The 24,711-nt window shown below is 42.1% G+C and overlaps 1 protein-coding gene across 2 annotated transcripts in view; it reads right to left on the bottom strand.

Annotated features, from left to right (window-relative positions):
• The window catches only part of LOC121287386 (probable ATP-dependent RNA helicase DHX35), a 61,113-nt gene that overhangs the window by 20,641 nt on the left and 15,761 nt on the right, over positions 1 to 24,711 (bottom strand). For both annotated transcript variants that reach the window (XM_041205217.1, XM_041205218.1), the window contains exons 6-12: positions 23,336 to 23,397; positions 14,190 to 14,259; positions 13,470 to 13,529; positions 12,224 to 12,336; positions 8,348 to 8,444; positions 3,278 to 3,436; positions 826 to 1,036 (exon numbers count right to left, since the gene is read on the bottom strand). In XM_041205217.1, coding sequence (XP_041061151.1) covers positions 826 to 1,036; positions 3,278 to 3,436; positions 8,348 to 8,444; positions 12,224 to 12,336; positions 13,470 to 13,529; positions 14,190 to 14,259; positions 23,336 to 23,397 — 772 coding nt within the window. The remainder of the gene's footprint in view (positions 1 to 825; positions 1,037 to 3,277; positions 3,437 to 8,347; positions 8,445 to 12,223; positions 12,337 to 13,469; positions 13,530 to 14,189; positions 14,260 to 23,335; positions 23,398 to 24,711) is intronic.

Here is a 24,711-nt window from a genome sequence, read left to right as displayed (position 1 = left end):
CCTGAAGAACAATCCATCAGTTAGCATCACCACTCCAAGCTTCTGCTGATGTAGTCAACAGTTAATTACAATTTTCCAGCATGGTACAATCTTATATTAAAGCATTGCTACATTTTCATTCCATACTCAGGTTACCTGCAATAAACTTTTATAATCTGAGTTTGGCTTTTACTAAAGGACTTTCCTCTAAGTATGGACTGTCCGTGGCCCTAGTGATGGTCAGAATAAAGATTTAACAGGTTTTTTTTTGCAATCTAGTACATACATTTAAACTGTCACAGCAGGTTCCTGCAGGAAATAAAGTAAATTGTAGACCATTCAGCAATTAGGCACCCTACCACTCCCAAACTCCACAATCCAATTTATCATTTTTTCATGATTACAGACTAAACTTGTGTTGAGGTATGGCTCCACAGGCATCAGTTCTTGCCTGTTTTAAATGGCCAAACTCGATACATGAGCAAAGACAGTGGACTTCAGTGGAAAATTCTACCATCAGGGCTGCACAGTCAAGCCAAATCAGATTCTCACCCACTATACGTCTCCTCCCCCAACAATAAGACCACTTAAGAAGTTTCTTAAAACCTAACTTTTTAACCTTGGTCATGTGCTGTAATATCTCTTTATGGGGCTCATTGTCAAATTACATCTGATAATGGTCCTGTGAAGCACCTTGGAAGGTTTTGCTATGCTGAAGGCACTTTCTAAATGCTAGTTGTTATTTCACCTGCCCTGCGAGACTTGGTTTCACACCCAACTAAACTGTCAGATCCAGCGAGACTCAGGGTTGCTTTAAACTAATGCGACTCACAGATACTTTCTCACCTGTACACAGCCTGAAGCACTTTCCCGAGCGGTTTCGACCTGCCCGCCCTGCTCGCTGAGCTGCAGATGCCTGGGAGACTGGGGTTACCACCAGAGACTCAATACCTGTTCTGGGATTGTAGGCTCTCAGCTTCACAAAGCCACAGTCAATGACGAAAACAATCCCGTTAATGGTGATCGAGGTTTCTGCAATGTTCGTGGCCACCACTATCTGTGAAGAGGAAGGGAGAAACGTACAACCAGCGCTGTATCTTTATTGTAGAGGCATCAAGTACAAAAACAAGGAAGTTATGATAAATCTTTCTCAATCACTGGAGTACTAGAATCATGCCAGGGATGAGGAACATCAGTTTATGTGGAGAGCCTGGAGAGGCTTTTCACTGGCAGGAAGGTCAGTGACCAGAGGACATGGATTCAAGCTAATTGCCAAAAGAATCAGAGACGAGTTGAGGAGAATTGTTTTTGTGCAGCAAGTTGTTACGATCTGGAATGCACGATTCTGAACGGGTGGTGGAGGCAGATTTATTGTAACTTTCGTACAGGAATTAGATATATACATAAAGAGGAAAACATTTGCAGGGCTATGGAGAAAGAGTAGGCTAATTGGACATCACCTTCAAAGGGTCAGCACAGGCATGACAGGCCAAACAGCCTCTTTCTATATTGCATGATCATGATTCAATGCTGGTTTTCCTCACTGTCCCTGTGCAAGGGGACAGCGCCATATGCTGGCGCTGTGAAGTACTACACTACAAAAGAGTGTACAGGATGTGCATTGCACTTGGGAACAAGTCACAGGGAATATTTATTTTTGTAGCTTGTCGGGGTAATCCATTAAATTTTCCTCGCAACTTTCTATTCCGCTACTCTCTCAAGTGCTGAATCTGCACAGGTGGGATAATGTCCACAATGTATCCATTTAAAATAATTCTGATGGCCACCTGATCTGCCTACTAATTTGCAAGTGAACCAGTGCAGTGGTGGTACAATACAGTACAGTACAGTACTTTAGTGTTCAAGCCCCGCTTCAGGACTCGAGCACATAATCTAACAATTTAGTGCAGTCCTATGGGAGTGCTGCGTGGTCAGAGGTAGTGTTCTTCTGAGATGTTAAAACTGAGTTCCTATCTGCCGGTTCATTAAAGATCCCATTCAAGATTTTCAAAGAGGACAGGTGAGTTCTCAAATATTGCCCAATAGTTAGCCCTCTACCAAACACGACCAAAACAGATCAACAATAGTTAGCCCTCTACCAACATGGCCAAAACAGATCAACAATAGTTAGCCCTCTACCAACATGGCCAAAACTGATCAATAATAGTTAGCCCTCTACCAACACGACCAAAACAGATCAACTTGTTGCTTTCTGGGGGACACTGTCTGTGTGCAAAATGGCTGCCGCATTTCACAGAGTCATAGCAGGACAGAAGGAGGCCATTCAGCCCCTTGAGTCCATGCTAGCTCTCTCAGCAATCCAGTCAGTCTCAATCTCCCATTCTATCCTCGTAGCCCTGCAAGTTCATTGTGCACAAGCGCACAGCCAACCTGATTTTGAAATCATGCTCATCTCCACTTCCACCACTCTCCAGGCAGTGTTCCAGGTCATTCACAGCCACTGTGCTATACATTTCTTCCTCACATTCTCCTTGCATCCTTTGCCTAAAACCTTAAATCTGTGTCCCCTCATCCTGTATCATCAGCCGGCTGGAACTGCTTTTCTTTGTCTACCTTATGCAAACCTGTCATAATCTTGTACACGTCGATCAAATCTTCCCTTAATCTCCTTCGTTCCCTACATAACAGTTAAGAAAAAATTGTTTGGCTCTACTTATTTCGTTCCTTTAGGGAAGGAACTCTGCCATCCTTACCTGGTCTGGCCCACATGTGGCTCCAGACCAACAGGAATGTGGTTGATTCTTAAATGCCCTCTAAAATGGCCTAGCAAAGCCATTTTAGAATAAGTTCTCAAGGGCAATTAGGGATTGGCAATAAATGCTGACCTACCCAGTGACGCCCCTATCTAATGAATGAATTAAAAAAAGTCATTAGAGGACATAAAATGTTAAATATAAATGTAATTTATTTTTTTGTTTAAAGGTGCTGGCCCCTTGACAGGGTATAGTGCAAAGGTCACTGGGTACCTTATAGTACCTCAGCAATTCTTCATACGTTATTACCCTGGTCAATGACTGCAGGCAGACTATCTGACCATAGAAAACAACACTGCCAAATTGATCCTGTCCTCTCCTGATACCAACAGTCCTTTAAGGTGACTAGGAACCGGAACCCTTGCTGATTTTGCACTCGTTAGCTCAGAGGCCAACAGCAATGTTTCCACACTCACCCTAACTGAAATCAGTCATCTTAGGACAGATATTGGCACTGAAAATATAAAGAAGTGACTGGGGGCCGTTAGCTATTTCTAATAAGAGATGTGTGTGTGCAATCTCACCTTCCTGCAGTTAGGGGACATTCTTTCAAAGACTTTCATCTGTTCGCCAGGAGGCAGCCCTGCATACATAGGGAGAACACGGAGGTGCTTTTTCATCCCACTGCGAGAAAGAGCACGGGCCTGCTCTATCACCATGGAAACCACCATCTCCACTTCTTCCTGCAGAAAGAAAATGTGACTGAAAAGGAATTTCAATGCATTTACGAGTGTTACTCTGCACTTCTCTATATCCACAATATTGGAAAAAAAAATGGAAACCGTCATAAAATTGTGGCTATTTTACTTTCTCCTACTCATTCTGCACCACTCCTCATTTCTCCTTCCGTTCTGTCACTTATTTTTCTTCATTTACCAAACACCAATATCATTACTTCCCTCTGTGTTCTATTTTTGTATAGGCTATTAAAGCTGTTACATTAATTCCAGCCTGGGTTCTTAACACATTCAAAATAAACAGGCCAACAACTGCATTAACATTAATTTAAACAGAAGTGTTAATAATGTGTTAAAAATATTGCACAGAGGGAATTAAAGCCACATTGCCTTAAGGGTATACATTCATTGCCTCACATTTTACCACTGAGATGCTTGTCCTAATGATCTATGAATGAAGAAAATGTGATTCAAAATAAACAAGTGTGCGCCAGTAATGATAAGTAGAGGTTTCTCAACCAAAACACTTTTCATCATGATTACAACAGCCGCTGTTATAAAGTGTAGATTAAAATTGATTTTTATATACTCTTAGATCTTCAAAATTCCTTTCAGTTAAAGAACCACAGAACCTTTACAGTGCAGAAGGAGGCCATTTGGCCCATCAAGTCTGCACTGGCTCTCTGAAAGAGCATTCTACCTACTCCCCTCCCCTGCCTTATCCCCGTAACTTTGCACATCCTCTATTTTCAGGTAGCAATCCAATTCTCTTTTGAATACCTAGATCAAACCTGCCTCCACCACCCTCTCAGGCAGTTTGTTCCAGACTCCAACCACCCTCTGGGTGAAAATTTCTTTCCTCACATCGCTTCTACTCCTTTTGCCCATCATTTTGAATCTGTGCCCTCTCGTTCTTGATGTGCTCTTGAGTGGAAACAGTTTCTCGCTATTTAACCTGTCCATACCTGTCAGGATCTTGAATACCTCTGTCAAGTCTCCCCTTAGCCTTCTTTTCTCCAAGGACAAGAGTCCCAACCTCTCCAATCTATCCTCACAGCTACAATTGTTTGTCCCTTGAATCATTCTTGTGAACCTCCTCTGTGCTCTCTCCAATGCCTTCACATCCTTCCTAAGGATGGTGCCCAGAACTGGACTCAGTACTCCAGATGAGGCCTAACTTGTGTCTTATACAAGTTCAACATGACCTCCTTACTCTTGTACTCAATGCCGTTTAGAAGACTCATTACATTAATTTACTTCTCTCACTTTTATTTTTTTTACTTATGTTGGGGCGATGCTTGGTGGGTGTCAACCACCCACATGTTGCCTTTCCCAAGTCCCTTTATTCACATGTAAACCCAGACTTTCAGCATTTGCAAGATATTCCCCATAGTTGTGCCCTTGCTGAATGCTACCATGTCCTCAGACAACATCTATAATGAGCATTTTCCCATTTGGACCTCTGGGAATGAATCAGGAATTGGATACTCAATGAGGTTTTTACTCACTCCCTAACCAAGGGGAATTGAAGTTGACTGTAGTTCCCTATTGTCATTCTGAGAGAAATTGGTAAGGACGGTAGAAACCGGGTGTCTCAGGCAAAGGTGTGTGTGTGTGGGGGAGGGGGGGTTTAACCACAACGAATCAGTATGATCTGCCACTCCTCACTGTTGTCTAACTACTGCTGGCAGTACTTGTGTGTACATGTGAAGCAAAGCAAGTTGGGGCTCAGCCATGATGACCCCACTTTCACATTGATGAAGAACACACACTGTCTGGATTCACACATAACAAACAGCCACTTGCTTGAGGGACCAGAGACTGGCAGCATCTGTGGAACATTTCCCAAGTACAAGTCAGCACTCGCAGGAAAGTGTGGGAGAAAACCAGGCAGCAGACTAAAATGGCACGTTATTGATAATGTGCATATTTTTAAAAAATCTAATGCAAACCTTTGTTGGATCAATTCCAGGCACTCAGAGCAGTTACACAAAACATTAATTTTATCAAAAAAGATTTGTTGATGTCATATTATTAGTTTACTATATTACTTAGATCCAGGATATAAGACAGTCACTAATTGCTTTAACCCAAGCAAGTTAATGAGCGAGGATTACCAAGAAGAAATAGTCTGAAGTAAAAACAGAAAATGCTGGTAAAACCCAGCAGTCTGGCAGCATCTGTGAAGACAGAAACAGAGTTAAAGCTTTGAGTCCGTATGACTCTTCTTCAGAACTAAAGCTGCTGCCAGACCCGCTGAGTTTTATCAGCATTTTCCATTTTTACTTCAGATTTCCAGCATCTGCAGTATTTTGCTTTGATCCAAGAAGAAATAGCCTTTGGATTAAGGTTTATAATGACATAAATGGGAAAATATTCTGCCAGTAATGATATTAACCTAAAGAGATATTTTCTTCTTTAAGGCAGCATGAGCTTTTGCCACTGGCTCCATTCTTCCGTCAGTGGAGACCTAGAGGTAGCAAATATCATATGGTTGCCTAGCAACAAACATTACTGTCAGCAACCTTTCCCCTACCAGCCTTCACAACTGAAAAATCAATGGGCTTTGCAGACTCTGATTTCTTTGAGCAATTGAATTTGTTATCACGCACTGCCTTTTCCAGATATTGTAAACATGCAAACCAACTAGTGCATCTCTCTCTTCACCTTACATTCACATTAAGTGCAGGTTACTATAAGGAGCCAGCTACTGTAATGGCTCAATGAGGTTAACTAGTAGCCGAATCATACAGGACAGATTTGACCACACGCTTGTGCTGTTAGCTATTAATGATACCTGTGCTACAAAGCAATCTGCTTGATCGACACCCCACTTACCACCTTAAACATCCACTCCCTCCACCAACCGTGTACTGTAGCAGCAGTGTGTACCATCTACAGGTTGCACTTACAGCAACTGGGAAATGTTGAATTGAAGCAACTACCTAACCTGTGAACGCCATGATCTAGATGGATAAGGGCAGCAGCTGCATGGAACATTATCACCTCCAAGTTACAGACCACCCCACCTTGAGCATATAACTACCGTTCCTTTATCGCCACTGGGTCAAATTCTTGGAATTCCCCAAGAAGACCACCCAACATCTTTAAAGGCAACTAGGTATGGGCAATAAATGCCAATTTTGCCAATGACATCCGTCATGCGCAGTACAAGCATGCGGATATTGGATATTATGAACTGTAAGATCGTACATTATGGAAGTAGTCACAAACTCTGTTAAGATGGCTGCAACTTAACCTGTGACTAAGGACATTTAAACTGTGGACAGTATTCAATTCTGTGGCCAATATTTAGTTAAACATGGAAATGGATAAGGGTACATCACAGCGCACCTGTGAAGGTTAAACATCTCATTGTGTAAGGATGAAGCAGCATCTGAAGAATATAGAATAAAAGCAGCAAGTGCTGAGAAAATTCAGTAAGTCTGGCAGCTTCTGTGGAAAGAGAAACAGAGTTAACATTTCAAACCCAATGTGACTCTTCTTCGGATTTATCCTTCCAGCACTCTCTGTTTTTATTTCAGATCTCCAGCATCCGCAGTATTTTAAGGAAAAAGGGATCTCTCGAATGTCTCTGAGTCCCATATTGAACAGAGGAGGATATCGGAGCTAAGTTGGGGCAGAAATAAGAGTGTATGACCATTGTCTACTGCATTGTATCATGGTAGTCTGGATCCTAGCAGTGTTAACACTGCAGTCATGGGACTGAAACTAACTGTCAAGGACTGCAGTTTAAAATGCCCTGATCAAAGCAAGTGTAGCAGAGAAACACCAGAAACATCTGAAACAGTGAAACCATCATAGCTGAAAGTCTTCTGATGCAGCTAAAGTACTGTACATGTTCCAACTTCCAAGTCCACCCAAGAACCAATCTTCTGGCTATCGTCTACAAGAGGCTACACAGCTTCATGAGAATTCTTTGTTTCTAGAAGACCTTCACTCCAACTAGAGTTATCAACTCAACTTTTACAGAGACTGAGTTAGAAATTCCATTTTTATAATTACTGTTTTAACTTCATCTGTATCTAATCCTTGCATGTGTTACAGTGAGACTGAGGCAAGTGATTGAGACATCCTAACATACTTTTATACTTCGGGGAAAGTGTGAGATAATAAATAACCTTCTTTATTTTTTAAAATTACTAAAAAGCCAGCTGCTGGAATTTAGAGAAAAAAAAATCACTCGGAGAGTAAGACAACGCACACACACACACCTTGCATGGAAACATCCTGATTACCAACTGGAAGGGACATACAAATTCTGTCCGCAACACGTTGATACTCTGAGAATGAATACCTGAAGAATTAATGCCTGAATCCATAAGAGGAGAATTGACCATGTGTTTTCTGCTACCTGTCACCGTCCAGTGCCTCAACTGAAAGTGCCAGTAAGCGAGTGAGAACAGGATGAGACTCGAATGTAATCACCAATAGTTTGTTGACACTCGCACATCAACGAATGCTGCTTGACTGAAATGCTGAAGGACAGCCAGGTAATAGTATCCAGCAAACCTTGAGAAGAGATAAGGAGGGGAGAACACTGGCCAAAAAAGTTATTGAGAAGAACACTGCCAGTTTTACAAAGTCAGTGTGGATAGATGGTTAGCACAGTGCCCCAGCAAACCTTTACAGCAACAGTATTTCCATTACTTTGGAGGCCACAAGAACCAGTGTAAGTTTCTTTCTCAACTTCGTTAACATTTATGCTCCAATCATTTGACAAGCCAGGAGAAAACACTTAACTCTTTCAGAGTCAACAATTAAACTAAATTAACAAAACAAGGGACAAAATGAATGCAGCCCCTAAATTAGAGAGACTGCAAAACCAAAGACAAAATTTAAAGGAAACTTAGAAACATTAAACGAAAACACTTAGACGAACACGGAGAGAAGTACCTGGCCAGTTAGAAATGCTAGGATATCCCCATCAGATTCATTCTGGTGGATTTTCGTAACTGTGTCAACTGTAGCTTTCACGTAATCAGGAACTGGGCTGAGAGCACAAGAGAAAAGAAAAACAAAATTACAACAGTCAGTTAAGGTTTGCAGAGCTGTGTGTGGAATTTGGTGACAGAGTAGAAAATTGTGCCCATGCTAGTCCCCAACCTCCCACCACCCCAGTCCCCACACTTCCCCACCCACATCAAATTCCTGATCTTGGCTATGCCCTAGAAAGAAGCAGCGAGGTTAAAGCGAAGAATAAATTACGAACACTTACTCTGCAGCACCTCCTGCTGGTTGGATATTTGTGGACATTCTCCACAACAGAATTATGTGCAATGACACACTGAAAAGAAATTTTGAAATGGGGCCAAAAAAATTCAAATCACATTTGCGATGGGTGAGAGGGGAGGAAAATGGGGAGAAAAGAAAGATGGAAAGAATTTGCATTTATTTAACAATTTTCATGATCGCTAGATGTCCCAAATTGCTTCACAGCGGGTTATGTATTTTTAAAGTGCATAAGAAATATGTTTATTTCATTTGTGTGCACTGCAAGCCCCAAAAACAGAAATGAGATAAATGACCAGATAATCGGCGTTTGGTGATGCTGATCACGGAATAAACATTGGTCAGGATCCCAGTAGGACTTCTGTGAAAAGTGCCATGGCAGTGTTCACATCTCCCTGAGGACAGGCTCTCTGTATCTTCCATAAGTCAGAACTCTCAGTACTATACTAAATTCTGGATTGTGTATTTAAGTAATTGCAGCCCTAGCAAAACTGGAATCAATGGGAATCGAGGGGAAAACTCTCTGCTGGTTAGACTCATGCCTAGAACAAAGGAAGGTGGTTGCGGTTGTTGGAGGTCAATCGTCTCAGTCCCAGGACGTCACTGCAGGAGCTCCTCAGGGTTGTGCCCAAGGCCCAACCATCTTCAGCTGCTTCATCAATGATGTTCCTTCTGTCATAAGGTCGGAAGTGCGGACATGCGCTGATGATTTCACAATGCTCAGCACCATTTGTGACTGCTCAAGTACTGAAGCAGACCATGTCCAAATGCAGCAGCATCTGGACAATATCCAGACTTGGGCTGACAAGTGGCAAGTAACATTCATGCCACACAAGTGCCAGGCAATAACCATCTCTAACAAGACAGAATATAACCATTGCCCCTTGACATTGGCATTAACATCACTGAATCCACCACTATCAACATCCTAGGGGCTACCACTGACCAGAAAATGAACTGTACTAGTCATATAAATACTGCAGTTACAAGAGCAGGTCAGAGGCTAAGAATCCTGCAGTGACTAACTCACCTCTTGACTCCCCAAAGCCTGTCCACCTACAATAAGGCAAAAGTCAGGAGTGTGATGGGGTACTCCCCACTTGTTTGTCTGAGTGCAGCTCCAACAACACTTAAGAAGCTTGACAACATCCAGGACAAAGCAGACCGCTTCATTGGCACCCCATCCACAAAAAGACATTCACTCCCTCCACCACTTACGCATAGCAGCAGCAGTGTGTACCATCTACAAGATGCACTGCAGGAACTCACCAAGCCTCCTTAGACAGCACCTTCCAAATCCACGACCACTACCATCTAGAAGGGTAAGGACAGCAGATAGATGAGAACACAACCACCTGCAAGTTCCCCACCAAGCCACTCACCATCCCGACTTGGAAATATATCGCCGTTCATTCACTATCGCTGGGTCAAAATCTGGAACTCCTTCCCTAACAGCACTGTGGGTGTACCTACACCACATGGACTGCAGTGGTTCAAGAAGGCAGCTCACCACCACCTTCTCAAGGGCAACTAGAGATGGACAATAAATGCTGGCCTAGTCAGTGACACCCACATCCCATGAACGAATAATAAAACAAAAATCTCCATCCTATTATATTCTTAGTGTCTCCTGACAGGTGTGGAAAGGGATTGAGTAGAGGATCAAGCCACTAAAGCAGAGGCCAGGTGGCTGCTTTTGGGGAAGGTGAAGATTCAAGAATTATGGGTTATGGTCTCAGGGTAAGGGGTCAGCCATTTAGAACACAAAGAAAGAGAAATTTCTTCACTCAGAGGATTGTGAATCTTTGGAATTCTCTACCCTAGAGGACGATGGATGGTCAGTCGCTGAATATATTCAAGACTGAAATCAATAGATTTTTGAGCACTAAAGGATGGGAAAGTGGGGATGAAGCAGAATACCAGTCATGACCTTATTGAATGAAGGAGCAGGCTCATGGGCCATATGGTTTATTCTTGCTCCTATTTTGTATATTTCATTCAGGGAAAGAGTTAACAGAATGACAGTTAAACACCTCCTGGTGTCTATTTCAAGCAGGCACTGGAAGATTTCCTTCACTCTCTGTCACTCGCTCTGCTGCTTCTCCACTCACGAGGTGGTGAGTAGTGCACTCCATACATTTCAATCCCTGCACAGATTCGATGCACAAGCTATCATGTTAACACTTAATCATTTGATCAGATCATGTAGTCTTCATGCCATGCAGTTTTCCAGATATTAATAACACACAAAATTCAGTAAATTTGTGAGCTGAAAACCTATACTGGCTGAGTTACACAAACAACTGACAAGAGAAAAGGCAATATGGACAGGGTTTTCTCTTGTTCACCTGGATGACCTGATGATTTTTAAAAACATTTATGGAATATGGGCATCGCTGGCATTTGTTGCCCATCCCTAATTGCCCTCGATAATGGAGGGAGTTCCAGGATTTCAACCAAATGATAATGAAGGAACAGCGATATAGTTGCAAGTCAGGATGGCACGTGGCTTGGAGGGGAACTTGCAGTCGCTGGTATTCCCACTTGTCTACTGCCCTATCTTTCTAGGTGGTAGAAGTTGGGATTTTCAAAGCAGCCTTGATGAGCTACTGCAGTGCATCTTGTAAATGGTACACTTTGCTGTCACTGTGCAATGGTGATGGAGGGGCCTAATTTTTAACATAGTGGGTAGGGTGCCAATCTAACGGGCTGCTTTGTCCTGGATGGTATTGAGCTTCTTGAGTGTTGTTGGAGTTACAATCATCCAGGCAAGTATTTCAGAAGAGTATTTCATCACACTCCTAACTTGTGCCTTGTAGATGATGGACAGTCTTTGGGGAAGCACAAGGTTAATGACTTGCTGCAGAATTCCCAGCCTCTGATCTGTAGCCACAGTATTTATATGGCTGGTCCAGTTCAGTTTCTGGTCAAATAGTAACCCCCCAGGATGTTGATAGTGGGGGTTCAGCGATGGTAATGCCATTGAATGTCAAGGGAAGATGGTTAGATTCTCTTTTGTTGGAGATGGTCATTGCCTGGCATTTGTGTGTTACAAATATTACTTGCCACTTATCCACCCAAACCTGAGTGTCATCCAGGTCTTGCTGCAAATGGGCATGATCTGCTTCAGTAGGAGTTGCGAATGGTGCTGAACATTGTGCAATCATCAGCGAAAACATCCCCTGATCATATGACGGAGGGAAGGTCATCGGTGAAACAGCTGAAGATGATTGGGCCTAAGGCATTACCCTGAGGAACTCCTGCACCAATGTCCTGGGACTGAGGTGACTGGAACCAGGCATCACCTCATTGTTGTCTCATTACAAGCAGCATCATTCCTCCCATTAATTCTGATTAGCATTGCCGTGGTAGCGAGCAAAAGTGAAGTAGGGGGAGGGTATGGTAGGACCGGTGGGTGGTCTGTGGGTTCCTTTGTCCTGCCATAGTGGTCTGTGAATAAAAAAGTTTGTGAATCACTGCTTTAAGAGAAATATCTACCGTTCCACACCCCAGCTCTTTTCCCATAGCCCCAAAATGTACCTTAAAGTATAAAAAATGTCAACTGGAAACGTCCGACCCTCCACGGTGAGAATGGCACAGGTATCCTTACTCGGGTCCGTGGTCTCATTCAGATTGAAAAAACCTCGAAATTTCTGCAATAAAGAAAGTTAAAAAAAAGTCATCAGTCACCATAGGCACGTGGAACAATAATGCAGTTTTATAAGGAAGATTCAGTTTCCTGTTACAACATACAACTGTGAGATTGGTATTGCAACACTTGTAGGCTGAAAACAAACTGAAAGGCAAAGAGCTAGAGAAAGTACTGAGGAACCCCCTCAAAATAAAACAAAATGTTGAAGTAGCTCTCATCAGTAACATTCTGTACAGTGGTTTGGAAGATTTTTCATTAGTGTTGTTGTCATATCAAGAAGCAGTGATCCAGTAACCCAGGGTTACTGCAGCCAATTGCAATGACCCACTCACTGCCCCAGCTGAATCATCAAAGTCTGCTGGCACGGGGTGGGGGTCAGGTGACAAAGATTAAATACATGGGGAAGATACTTCCGATTGTCTGTTGTAATCTCAATGGAAGATCCATAAACCCCACACAAATGGCTTTTCGCTAGAGGTTCTGCTGAAGTTACGGTGGACAATTAGAAGCCCCCCTTCTCTCACCATGGGAATTTAACCTGATAGTCTGTATGTTCCTGTAGCAGATTGACTGATCGAAGATTATTGGAGGACGACCTACAATTGAGTGACTTGCCACCATTTTTACACTACAGTATACCCACAAGTGTGATACTGTTCTTCCAATCACATAAAGAAGTGATCCTTCTATCTCGATTGTGCCTCTAAGTGCAAGTCTGATTTCAGATTAGTCTGCGAGATGCAACAACAACAATTTATGTTCAAAATGCACCTTCCACATCGTAAAACATCCTAAGGCTCTTCACAGGAGTGTTATCAAACAACATCAAGCCACATGAGGAGATATAAGGACAGGTAATCAAAAGCTTGGTAAAGAGGTAGGTTTTAAGGAGTATCTTAAAGGAGGTGGGAGAGGTAGAGAGCCATAAAGTTTTGGGGACGAAATTCCAGAATTTAGGACTGAGGTAGTTGAAAGCACAGCTACTAATAGCGGGGCAAAGAAAATTGGGATAAGCAAGAGACCAGAATTGGAGGAATGCAGAGGTCTCAGAGGGCTGTAGGAGCTTACAGAGAGAGGGATGAGAATGATATACCTACTCTGGGTTTATACACACATTGTATCTGTAGAACATACCTCTGCATCCAGTGTAGCAGAGGACACGATAAGTCGAAGATCCCCTCTTTTCTTCTGAATCTACAGAGAAAGGAAAAAATATATGACGAACAATGCATTTTGGCAACAAAGCCAATGCATCTTTCTCCAAGATCTTTTGGACTAAAAACACTTTTGGCTTGTCCAGTCCTTTGTCAGATTTCAGCACTGTTTTTGTCTTCAAACATTAGGGAGCAGCACGTGGGTCTAATGGACAAGATACACTTGGAGAGGGCAAAGCAAGATAGAAGCAGCTAGGGACAGACATGGGTTCAGAGTTAGGACTGTCAAGGGGTGTTTTTTTAAACACAGGACAAAGGTATTTTGGGCTGTATACCATTTAATTTTAATGACTCAGAAATGTAATACCATCCAGAAATAAATCACCACACCTCTCTAATTGCCTCAGAAAGAGCTGGTTTATCAATTCTTCTACAAAACTATTAAAAAATTCTAGAGATAAAATGAAAATGTTGTAAATCTGAGAAAAAGGTCAACACCCAAAATCTGTCACTCCTGTCTCGATGGTGATGGATCTGCTGGGTATCTTTTTAAATCAAGAAACGTCTGCAAATAAGTTGAATACAAATATAAAATGTTTTCTTCTCAATCCCAGATCTTATCTTCTCAGAACAAAACCTGAAGAAAATCCTGAGGTTTGCATTCATCAAACATATTCAAAGTGCACTGCAGATTGCTGACCTTTCTTAATAAGCCAATAGCTATGTCTGTGTACAAGGTTCTTTCATGGGCCTCATCCAACAGGAGAACACTGAAATGAGGGAAAACACAAGAACCCATTAGAAAGTCAGACGCATGAAACAATCAAACCTCACCACGTTCCCTCCCCACAATAGTGCTGAGGTGAATACCACAACGCAAAACCTATTAACACTAGGATACAAATGTTTCAGTATGGTAAAGGATATTGCAAATTGAGAAAAAAAGTGAAAATTCTGCACTCTTCTTCATAAAATGCAGGTGTGACAAATTTACAAAATTAACACTTCTATAGAGGTTGTGTGATGATATTTGGGATGGTATTTAATAGAGCTGATGGGGGTCTTGCTGGAGAGCTCCATGTTGCCTCCTTTTGGGAAGGCCTACCGCATTAAGTGCCAATCGGGGTGGCGAGGACCCTTCCTGAGATCAAGGACGCCAGGGGTGGAAGTCCTGCACACAGAGAGCTGCTGGCCAATCGTAACCGGCAACTCTTCATTGACCGACAACACCACTGGGGAGGTGGCGGCTGCTACTGGAATTACATCTACCTGGGGCCTAGGATCATCATGGACCCACCCAGGCACATGAGTGACGGCAGGGGGTGAGAGGTGTTGCGGGAGAGGGTGAGGAGGGTGTGGTGGCTCTCAGCGGGCCTCTCCTCCCTGATACCGGATCCCTCGATCAGGCACTGAGTGCCTGACAACAACAGATCTCCTGGAAGCCTGCAAGCAAACAAGCTGGGGTTTGCTTTTTGGGCTTCCCACATGCCAAGTCCCCCACCTGCCACTTGGTGAGGTGGTGTGATGAGGCCCTTAAATGAACGTTAATTGCCCATTTAAGGGCCTCAATTAGTGGCAGGGTGGGTATGCCGTCCAAGGGCCTTCCTGCCACAGACCTAATCAGGGCAGTGGCAGGAAGAGGGCAGTGTCCCCATCCATTACCCTCCCACCTGATTAAATATCACTGTGCCATGAAACCCTCCATGGGGGAGGGTACTAAATTCCATCATGGATTTTGATAGATAAAAATAGCAACTTAAAGAAAGAAAGAAAGACTTGCATTTATATGGTGCACTTCACTTTCATAGGTCATTCCAAAGTATTTTACGGATAAGGAGGTACTTTTGAAATGTGGTCACTGTTTTAATATAGGAAACACAGCAATTTGTGCACAGCAAACTCCCACATATGAACTTACGAAATAGGAGTAGGCCATTTGGCCCCTCAAGCCTGCTCCGCCATTCAAATCGGCTGATCTGTTGGTTTCGAATTGCACATTCCCATCTACCTCCATTGATTCCCTTGCCTAACAAAAATCTATCTACCCCTGCTTTAAAAATATTAATTGACCCCACTTCCAGCACCTTCAGAAGCAGAGTTCCAAAGTCACACAATCCTCAGAAAAAGATTCTCCTCATCTCTGTCCTAAAAGGGCGACCCCTAATTTTAAAATGGTGCCCCCTAGTTCTGGACTCACCCACAAGAGGAAACATCTTTTCCACATCCACCTTGTTGAGACTATTCAGGATCTTGCATACTTCAATCAAGTCATCCCTCACTCTTCTAAACTCCAGTGGAAACAAGCTCAGTCTGTCAAACCTTTCCTCAAAAGAAAACCTGCGCATTCCAGGTATCAGTCTAGTTAAAGCAAAATACTGTGGATGCTGGAAATCTGAAACAAAAACAGAAAACGCCAGAAAAACTCAGCAGTTCGAACAACATCTGTGGAGCGAAAGGCAAAGTTAACATTTCGGGTCCGTATGACTCTTCTTCAGAGTTAGTAAACCTCTCAACCCCAATCTAGTAAATCTCCTCTGAACCACCTCCAACTCATTTACACTCTTCATTAATAAGACCAAAACTGCACACAATATTCAAGATGTGGCCTCACCAATGCCCTGTATAACTGAAGCATAACATCTTTACTCTTATGTTCAATCCCTCATAATAAAGGACGGCATTGCATGAGACTTCCTGATTACTTGCTGTACCTGCATACTAACTTTTTTGTGACTGATACACTAGAACACCTAGATCCCTCTGCATCCCGGAATTCTGCAGCCATTCTCTGTTTAAGCAATACTATGCTTTTTTATTCTTCCTGCCAAATGAACAACTTCACAGTTTCCTACATTATACCCCATCTGCCAGATTTTTACGCACTCACTCAACCTATCTATAACAGTCTGCAACTTCCTTTTGTCCTCTTCACAACATATTTTCCTACCTATCTTTGTGTCATCTAAAAATTTAATGCCTTCATTCCCCTCATGTAAGTCATTAATATAAATTGTAAAAGGTTAAGGCCCCAGCACAGACCCCTGCAGGACTCCATTCATCACAACCTGCCAATCAGAAAAAGATCCATTTATGCATACTCTGTTTTCTGTCAGCCAGCCAATCTTCTATCCATGTTAATATGTTATCCCCTATACCATGAGCTTTTATTTTACACAATAACCTTTGATGTGGCACCTTATCAAATGTCTTCTGCGAATCCAAGTACAGCACGCCTACAGGCTTCCCTTTATCCACAGTGCATGTTACTCTTTCAAAGAACTCCAATAAATTGGTTAAACAAGATTTCACCTTTTACACACCACGCTGACTCTTCCCGATTACCTCGAGTTTCTCTAAGTGCCCGGCTATAAACTCCTTAATGATTGATTCTAACTCCTTCCCCATGACAGACATCAAGCTAACTGGCCTATGGTTTACTATTTTCTGACTCCTTTCCTTCTTGAACAGAGAGGTTTTTTTGCTACCTCCCAGTCTGACGAAACCTTTCCAGAATCTAGCCAAATTTGGAAAATTAATAGCAATGCATCTACTACCTCATTAGCCACCTCTTTTAAGACTCTAGGATGAAATCCATTAGGATCCAGAGACTTGTCAGCCCACAGCTCCATCAGTTTGCTCAGTACCACTGCCCTAGTGATTGTAATTTCACCAAGTTCCCCTCTCCCTTCCATCTCCTGATTTACAGCTATTACTAGAATGTTTTTGTATCCTCTACAGTGAAGACAGAAACAAAATATTTGTCCATTTCTTCTACCATTTCCTTATTATCTACTATTAACTCCCCACAGTCATTCTCTAGGGGACCAACACTCATTTTAATTACTCTTTTCCTTTTTAAGTACCTGTAGAAACACTTGCTATCCATAGAACCATAGAAAAGTTACAGCACAGAAGGAGGCCATCTTGTCCATGCCAGCCCGAGGACACCCAGGTGCCCTTTCTAATCCCACCTTCCTGCACCCGGCCCATAGCCCTGTAGCTTACAACACTTAAGGTGCAGATCCAGGTACTTTTTAAAAGAGTTTAGAGTTTCTGCCTCTACCACCAACTTGGGCAGCAAATTCCAGACACCCACTACCCTCTGCGTAAAAAAGTTCTTCCTCATGTCCCCCCTACACCTTCTGCCACTTGTTTTGAATCTATGTCCCCTGGTTCTAGAATTCTCCACCAAGAAACAATTTTATCCTGTCCACTCTATCTATTCCCCTCATAATTTTGTACACCTCAATCAAGTCACCTCTCAGCCTTCTTTGTTCCAAGGAAAATAACCCCAACCTATCCAATCTCTCCTCGTAGCTACACTTTTCTAACACTGGCAACATTCTTGTAAACCTCCTCTGCACTCTCTCCAGAGCTATTACGTCCTTCCTGTAATGTGGTGACCAGAACTGCACACAATACTCCAGTTGTGGCCTCACCAGTGTTTTATACAATTCCAACATTATATCCTTACTTTTATATTCTATACCTCTGCCAATGAAGGAGAGCATTCCATATGCCTTCTTTACAACCTTGTCTACTTGAACTGCTGCCTTCAGGGACCTGTTTTTACATTTCTCACTAGCTTCCTCTCATACTCTAATTTCTTTCTCCTGATTGATATTTTAGTCATTCTCTGCTGTTCTTTATACTCTGACCAATCATCTGACCTGCCAATCATCCCTGCGCCCTTTTCCTTAAGTTTGATGCTTTCTTTAACTTCTTTAGTTAACCACGGATGGTAGGTCCTCCCTTTAGAATTTTTCTTTAAAGTAGGAATATATTTATTGAGTATTTTGAAAAATCCCCTCAAATATCTGCCACTGCTTCTCTATTGATCTATCCCCTAGGCTAGTGTCCCAGTTCATTTCAGTTAGCTCAACTTTCATGCCCACATAATTGTCCTTATTTAAGTTTAAAATATGAGTCTTTGACCCAGTCTTCTCCCTTTCAAACTAGATGCAAAATTCAGCCATGTTGTGGTTGCTGCTTTCTAGGGATGCCTTCACTCTGAGGTCATTAATTAATCCTGTCACATTACACAATACCAAGTCGAACACAATCTGCTCTCTGATTGGTTCCAGAATGTGCTGCTCCAAAAAATACCTCTCTCGAAAGCATTGTATGAACTCCTCATCCAGACTGCTACAGCCAATCTGATTTTTTCAGTTCATATGTAGATTAAAATCACCCATGATTATTCCTGTCTCTTTATCATAAGCAACCAATATTTCTTCTAGCATACTTTGTCCCACATTGTGGTTACTGTTAGGGGGCCTGTAGACCACTGCCACTAGTGACTTCTTTCCCCTATTATTCTTCATCTCCACCCAAACTGATTCTACATCCTGATCTTCTGACCGAAGGTCATCTCCAACTATTGCACCAATGCATCCTTGATCAACAGTGTTACCCCATCACCTTTACCTAGCTTCCTATTCTTCTTGAATATCATATACCCCTCAATATTCAGGACCCAATCCTCGTCATCCTGTAGCCACGTTTCCATATTCAGATACAGAGCCATTAGTTTTGTCTTTTTGTTATCTTTGTAACGTCTGGTCTTGACTATTGGTGTATTCCTAGGTTTTATCTCTCTATCCCTTCCTGGTATTCTAGGGTCCACACTTTCCATATTACTATTATGATCTCTTGCCTTGAATTTACCCTTGATCTGCCACATTTACCCAAGCTTGATCCTTCACCCACCTTGTTTAGTTTAAAGGCCTCTCTGCTTCCCTAGTTACTCGATTCGCAAGAACACAGGTTCAGATGTAGACCATCCCAACAGTACAGTCCCAACTATCCCTAGTACTGGTGCCAGTGCCCATGAACCAGAACACACTTCTCCCACACCAGTCTTTGACCCATGCATTCATCTCTCTAATCTTATTTGTCCTATGCCAATTTGCACATGATACAGAGATATTACCTTTGAGGTTCTGCTTCTTAATTTGGTACCTAACTTCTTATACTGACTATGCAGAACCTCGTTCCTTGTCCTGTCGTTGGTACCTACATGGAACACGTTGACTGGATCCTCCCCCTCCCACTGCATGTTCCTCTCCAACCCTGAGCAGATGTCCCGAACCCTGGCATCAGGCAGGCAACACAGCTTTCTGGACTCTCGCTCTTTGTTGCAGAGAAGCAAACAGTAAACAAACAGCAATAAGATAATGACTAGCTAATCTGTTTTTGTGATGTTGATTGAGGGGTAAATATTGGCCAAGACACTGGGGATAACTCCCTTGCTCTTCTTCGAAAAAGTGTCACTGGATCTTTTCAGTCCACCTCCGAAGTGCAGCACTCCTTTAGTGCTGCTTTTGAAAGTCAGCCTAGACTTTTATGCTCAAGTCCTTAAGTTAATCGAAATTCACTCCCAACCCTCATCCCAGATTTTTCCTTCTCTTTTTTCCCAATTTGCAAATGACTCCTCTTCCCTGTTCACTGTGCCCCACATTCAACTCTTCAAATAGGTCTTAGGATAAAAAGGCGACGTTGGGTTGGATTAATTCAGTTTCCGAGTCTTCATTCTGGGAACCCTTTAACCAAAAGACTTAAAGATGGGAAATGTACATGATGTGTCATTGTGGAGGAAGGAACCAGAGAGTCATATCCTACCCACCTATAATGCCAAGCGTAAGTTCTGTGACTTGCATTTTATTCACATTCTTTCCATCCTCACATTTAAGAATGTCATTCTGTGACCAAAATCAGTGGCCCAGATGAACAGAAGTTCATTACTTGCTCAAACAGTCCGGTTTAAATCAGGAATGTACTTCATGAAGAATCATAAGCCTAATTTTATTGGTTGGCATAATTTTAATACCAGCATTAACCTGTGCATTTTAATTGGATTCATGTTGGGTTATAGGTTACAGGTTATAGGTACAAACAGGAATGTTGTGATCTCATAATGTTTTCATTGCTTTCTCAATATTTTGCTTACAAACTGTCCAGAAGTAATAATTCTGCAATTTTGTTACATTGGACAAAGTAGAATTTGACAAAAATAGAGATCCCCAGAGAATGTCTACAAATGTTTAAAGGAGTAGGTAAGACAAACCTTAAATACACTGCCTGAATATAAAACACGACAGGTCATAAATATAAACTTGTGAAAAGTAAATTTACATTAAACACTAAATGCAAAGGATGCTACCCTGTCAAGCAGGGTAGTATACATGTTTAAAATCCAGATGGATTCAAAGCTGGAGAGTTAGGTTACTGAATAAATGAACTTGGCTGGTCCAACTGTCCTTATCTCATGCTGCCTTCATAATTCAGAGTGTAAACGAGCCCTATCGACCAGGAAAATTCCAGGAGCACCCCTGGTTTGTGTGGAGCTGTGAAACCAAGGAGGCTACAATTGGCCTCAACATCCCTAGATCAGGGGAGGAAAAAAAATCAAAGAAGATTCCCATTCCAAAGAGACATATGGCAACCCTGCTGCATGTGGACATCACAATGGAGGCAACTTTGGGCTCTGGTGTGATATCTTCCCCCAACCTTCAGGCAGCTTCCCTATCTCACTATCAAGCCTCACAACATGAACAATGGTAATTTGAGTGAAGAATCAACCTCCTCCAGCAAGGCATCAACACCTTAAGAGGGAGTGTGAAAGAAAGAAAATTAATAAGCTTCCTTTTTATGTTATGTGTCTCTGCACATTTCTTAATAAGGTACTATTGTGAAGACTGTATGGAAATTAATGGTACATTTGGGACATAATAAGAAGTCATTAGTAAGATTCACATATAGGCCAAAAGAAGGAAACTCAAACAGTTTATAACTATCATCTGAGCCAGAGATAAGGCGATTGCCTTGGAATCACTCCCATTGCCCCCCATAAAACTGTCACATTTAATCTTTTTTAAAAGTTTGAGCCTGGGGGATAGTTTTATTCAGGTTCCGGTCTACATCATCTGTTCCGAAGGGTCATATTGGACTCAAAGCATTGACTGTTTCTCTTGTGATGAAATTGCAATACTTACCTTAAATCTGAAGTCAGAGGTCGGGAACTCCAATTCTCGATCAGCCTCGGGCCTTTCGTGCGTTGCGCCGGCTGGGAAATAGTCGCACGTGCGCAGTTCAGGGCTTTCACCACTTCAGGCCAGGCACTGGCTCTGCGCGCCTGCACAGGAGTAAAAACAGTGCAAAATGCAGGTCAGGTGACCTGAACCAAAGCGCCATTACTGAGGAAGGTGTCCCAAGGAGCAGGACACAGGAGGGGGACAAGGAGAGGTCCCAGAAGAAAGTCCCAGGCAGGGACAGAGACAGGGATCAGAAAGAGGTCCCAGAAGTCAAGTTGAAAGAAAGGAGTAGAGCAATAGGCTCCAAGTTCGAGAGAGCTGCGAGGAGCATACTTGAACTGAAGCAAGCTTGAGGGAAGCCCTGAGGATCCGAGGAGGCAGCCAAAGATTGGTGACTCCTTACTACAGGCCTTTTGGAGCAGCGAAGTTCTGCTTGGCACAGCCAAAGATCTGAAATTGTGCTTGGAAGGTGGAGCTTGAGTGTACTCAGAGATCCAGGGGAAAGGAATCTCAGGTGAGATTGAAATGCTGGTGGTGGATCCTTGTTGAAGCCATTCAAGTGGGAGCGATATTTGGAGAGAATTCCAAGGCAAAATCTGCAAACATGGAGATTGGAAATCTTCGTGACAAAGATATAAGTTTCAGTGAGACTGCTTGGCTCACAATGTGACAAATATCTGGGTGGGTTGTTGAGAAATCCATGGAATCTGCTTTGGTCACATCTGTCATTTACTTTAGAGAGTGGCCACAGTTTGCTTGTTAATTCACATGTACCTCCTACTTACCCTGAATATTAGAGTATAAGTTAGATATTGTAAATTGTTTTATCTTTCTGAATTTGTATGTGTTTGTAAAGATATTGCTGGGGTGAAGGAATTGTGAATATTTGAATCATATTCTTATGTTTGTATTGAGATTTTTTCAAACCTCTTTGTCTGGCGTAATACAGTTCACTTTTTCTTGTTTAATAAATATTTTATTCTTTGTGTTGAAAGTTCATTAGCAGACTCCTGTGACTTTGTTCAGTATCTTTCCTCCACAGCTTCTAAACAAAAATGTTAGGGTCTATCAAGCCAGGTTTCACTCTGGGATCTGCCTTGTCCAGTATTATCAGCTGGGATTGTAACACTCTCCACAGATGCTGCCAGACTTGCTGAGATTTTCCAGCACTTTCTGTTTTTATTTCAAATCTCCAGCATCCGCAGTATTTTGCTTTTATTTATCTATTGTAAAGTTCTGAAGACTATGAGCTGCATACCATCGATATGTGTCAATGTTCACACTTAAGAATGAACAGCTGGAGCATAACCACTGTATATTTATCAAGTGACAAGTTAATTACCAGGAAATAATGCCAATAAAAATTATAAATGATTCATGTTCTCAGCAACAAAAACACAATATACACAAGAGAACCGAGACACATTTCAGTCAGTCTCATGTTCTATTCTTCTGGTTCACAATCTATTTAGCTCAATACCAACCCAGTGAATTAAAATGGGGTGTTGAATAAACAAAATCTGAAATGCACTTCTTTTGATTTAACATTCTGTAGCATTTGATGATATAGAGTGTTTTGGACTAAAATGTGCTTAGCTTAACATAATTCTCAGCCAGAAGTACTGAATAAAAGCGTACGTGAAACAAACTCATGACTAACATGGAGTCAGGTATTAGCCAATGTCAGCTTAGAAGCAGCATGCTGCATGGTGCTGCTTCTTTTTGTATGCAGTTAAATTTAATACAGTTCTTAAAAAAAGAGTTGAGTAGCAGTAACAGCCCAAAAGCTGAATTGTTTTTTTTCAATGGTTACCTGTATTTCTTCAATAGAGGGTCAGCCATCATTTCCCGGACAAGCATCCCATCTGTAAGAAACTAAGACACAAAAATACAGGGTTAATCAATGTTTCAATTCAGAAGTCCTCGGCCTACTGCAGAGTTCCAATAAAGCTCAACATAAGTTGGAGGAACAGCACACTCATCTTTTGACTAGGCACTTTACAGCCTTCTGGACTCAGCACTGACTTCAACAATTTCAGTCTGTAATCTGTGCCCCATTTTATTTCCTTTTCTTTGCACGTTTTGGTCATAATCTTGTTTTACTCCTCTTTTTGCTTTCAGACAGCAGCTGTTAATGATTCGGCCATTCACACTTCCTCTGGGCACATCTTTTGTTTCTCTACTTGTCCTATTACTACTCCCTTTGGCTCTGCCCCACCAACCCATTAGTCAAATAATGTCGAGTCCTCAGTCTATCACCAATCTTCCCGTGTGTTCTTTATCAACCCTCCCCCGTTTCACCTACTACATTTCTAACTTTTCCCAATTCTGATCAAAAGGTCATTAAGTTGAAACGTTAACTCTGTTTCGCAGATGCTGCTCAACCTGCTGGTATTTTCAGAGTTTTCTGTTTTCAGTTCAATGCAGATTTTTGTGTGGACCTTTTTAGAAATGTGACACTAACACTGATGTAGCACAGTGGCATACCATTGGTGTGACACGACTCAAGTCTTTGGTTGTGCTAATAAATTGCCTTGTGGTAAGATTTTGGCCTGACCATCTGATCAGGAAGATGCCTAATCAATCAATGCCACGGTAATATATCTCCCAGTGGTCCACTGCAGGCAAGACTGGGAAAGTCCAAATGGGAAATGGGATGCTTACTTCCTCAGCCAAGGAAGTGCATGGAGCAAGTATAAAAAAGCTGATTGAAAACAATTTTGTTTTTAAAAATGTAATTTAGTAAGTCAAAATATTTTTGCATGGCTCCCTTCATGGTTCCCTGGGTAAACACAAATTGTGGTCTGTTACTGACCCACACAAATTAAGAGTGTCCCAATCTCCGATTACCATGTATTGTATCTACTCATACATGCAGTTTTCACTGTCAGCTGGATACTGCCCGTGTTGAGGAGAGTTCAAGTTTACCTCAGTGTTTATAACCAGCCCCGGGAGGAAAGTAAAACTTGAGGTGATCAGGTAGTAATCAGGTGCCAGTTTTTAACAATTATTAGGGACTAATCAATTACAGTACCACAAGCCGTGCAGAATGTGCCATTAAGTAGCAGAATATGGCTTTCTTACCAGGTCGAATAATTTTTTGATGGGAAACTAAGGAGGAAAAATATGAAATGGATAGTGAAATACAGGTTTAATGCACATTAAACACATTAAATGTGACGGGGTGGG

The sequence above is a fragment of the Carcharodon carcharias genome, chromosome 14, assembly GCF_017639515.1.
Source record: "Carcharodon carcharias isolate sCarCar2 chromosome 14, sCarCar2.pri, whole genome shotgun sequence".
In the NCBI taxonomy this organism is placed as follows: domain Eukaryota; kingdom Metazoa; phylum Chordata; class Chondrichthyes; order Lamniformes; family Lamnidae; genus Carcharodon; species Carcharodon carcharias.
The sequence above is the reverse complement of the archived record's forward strand: the minus strand, read 5'-3'. Positions and strand labels throughout refer to the sequence as shown.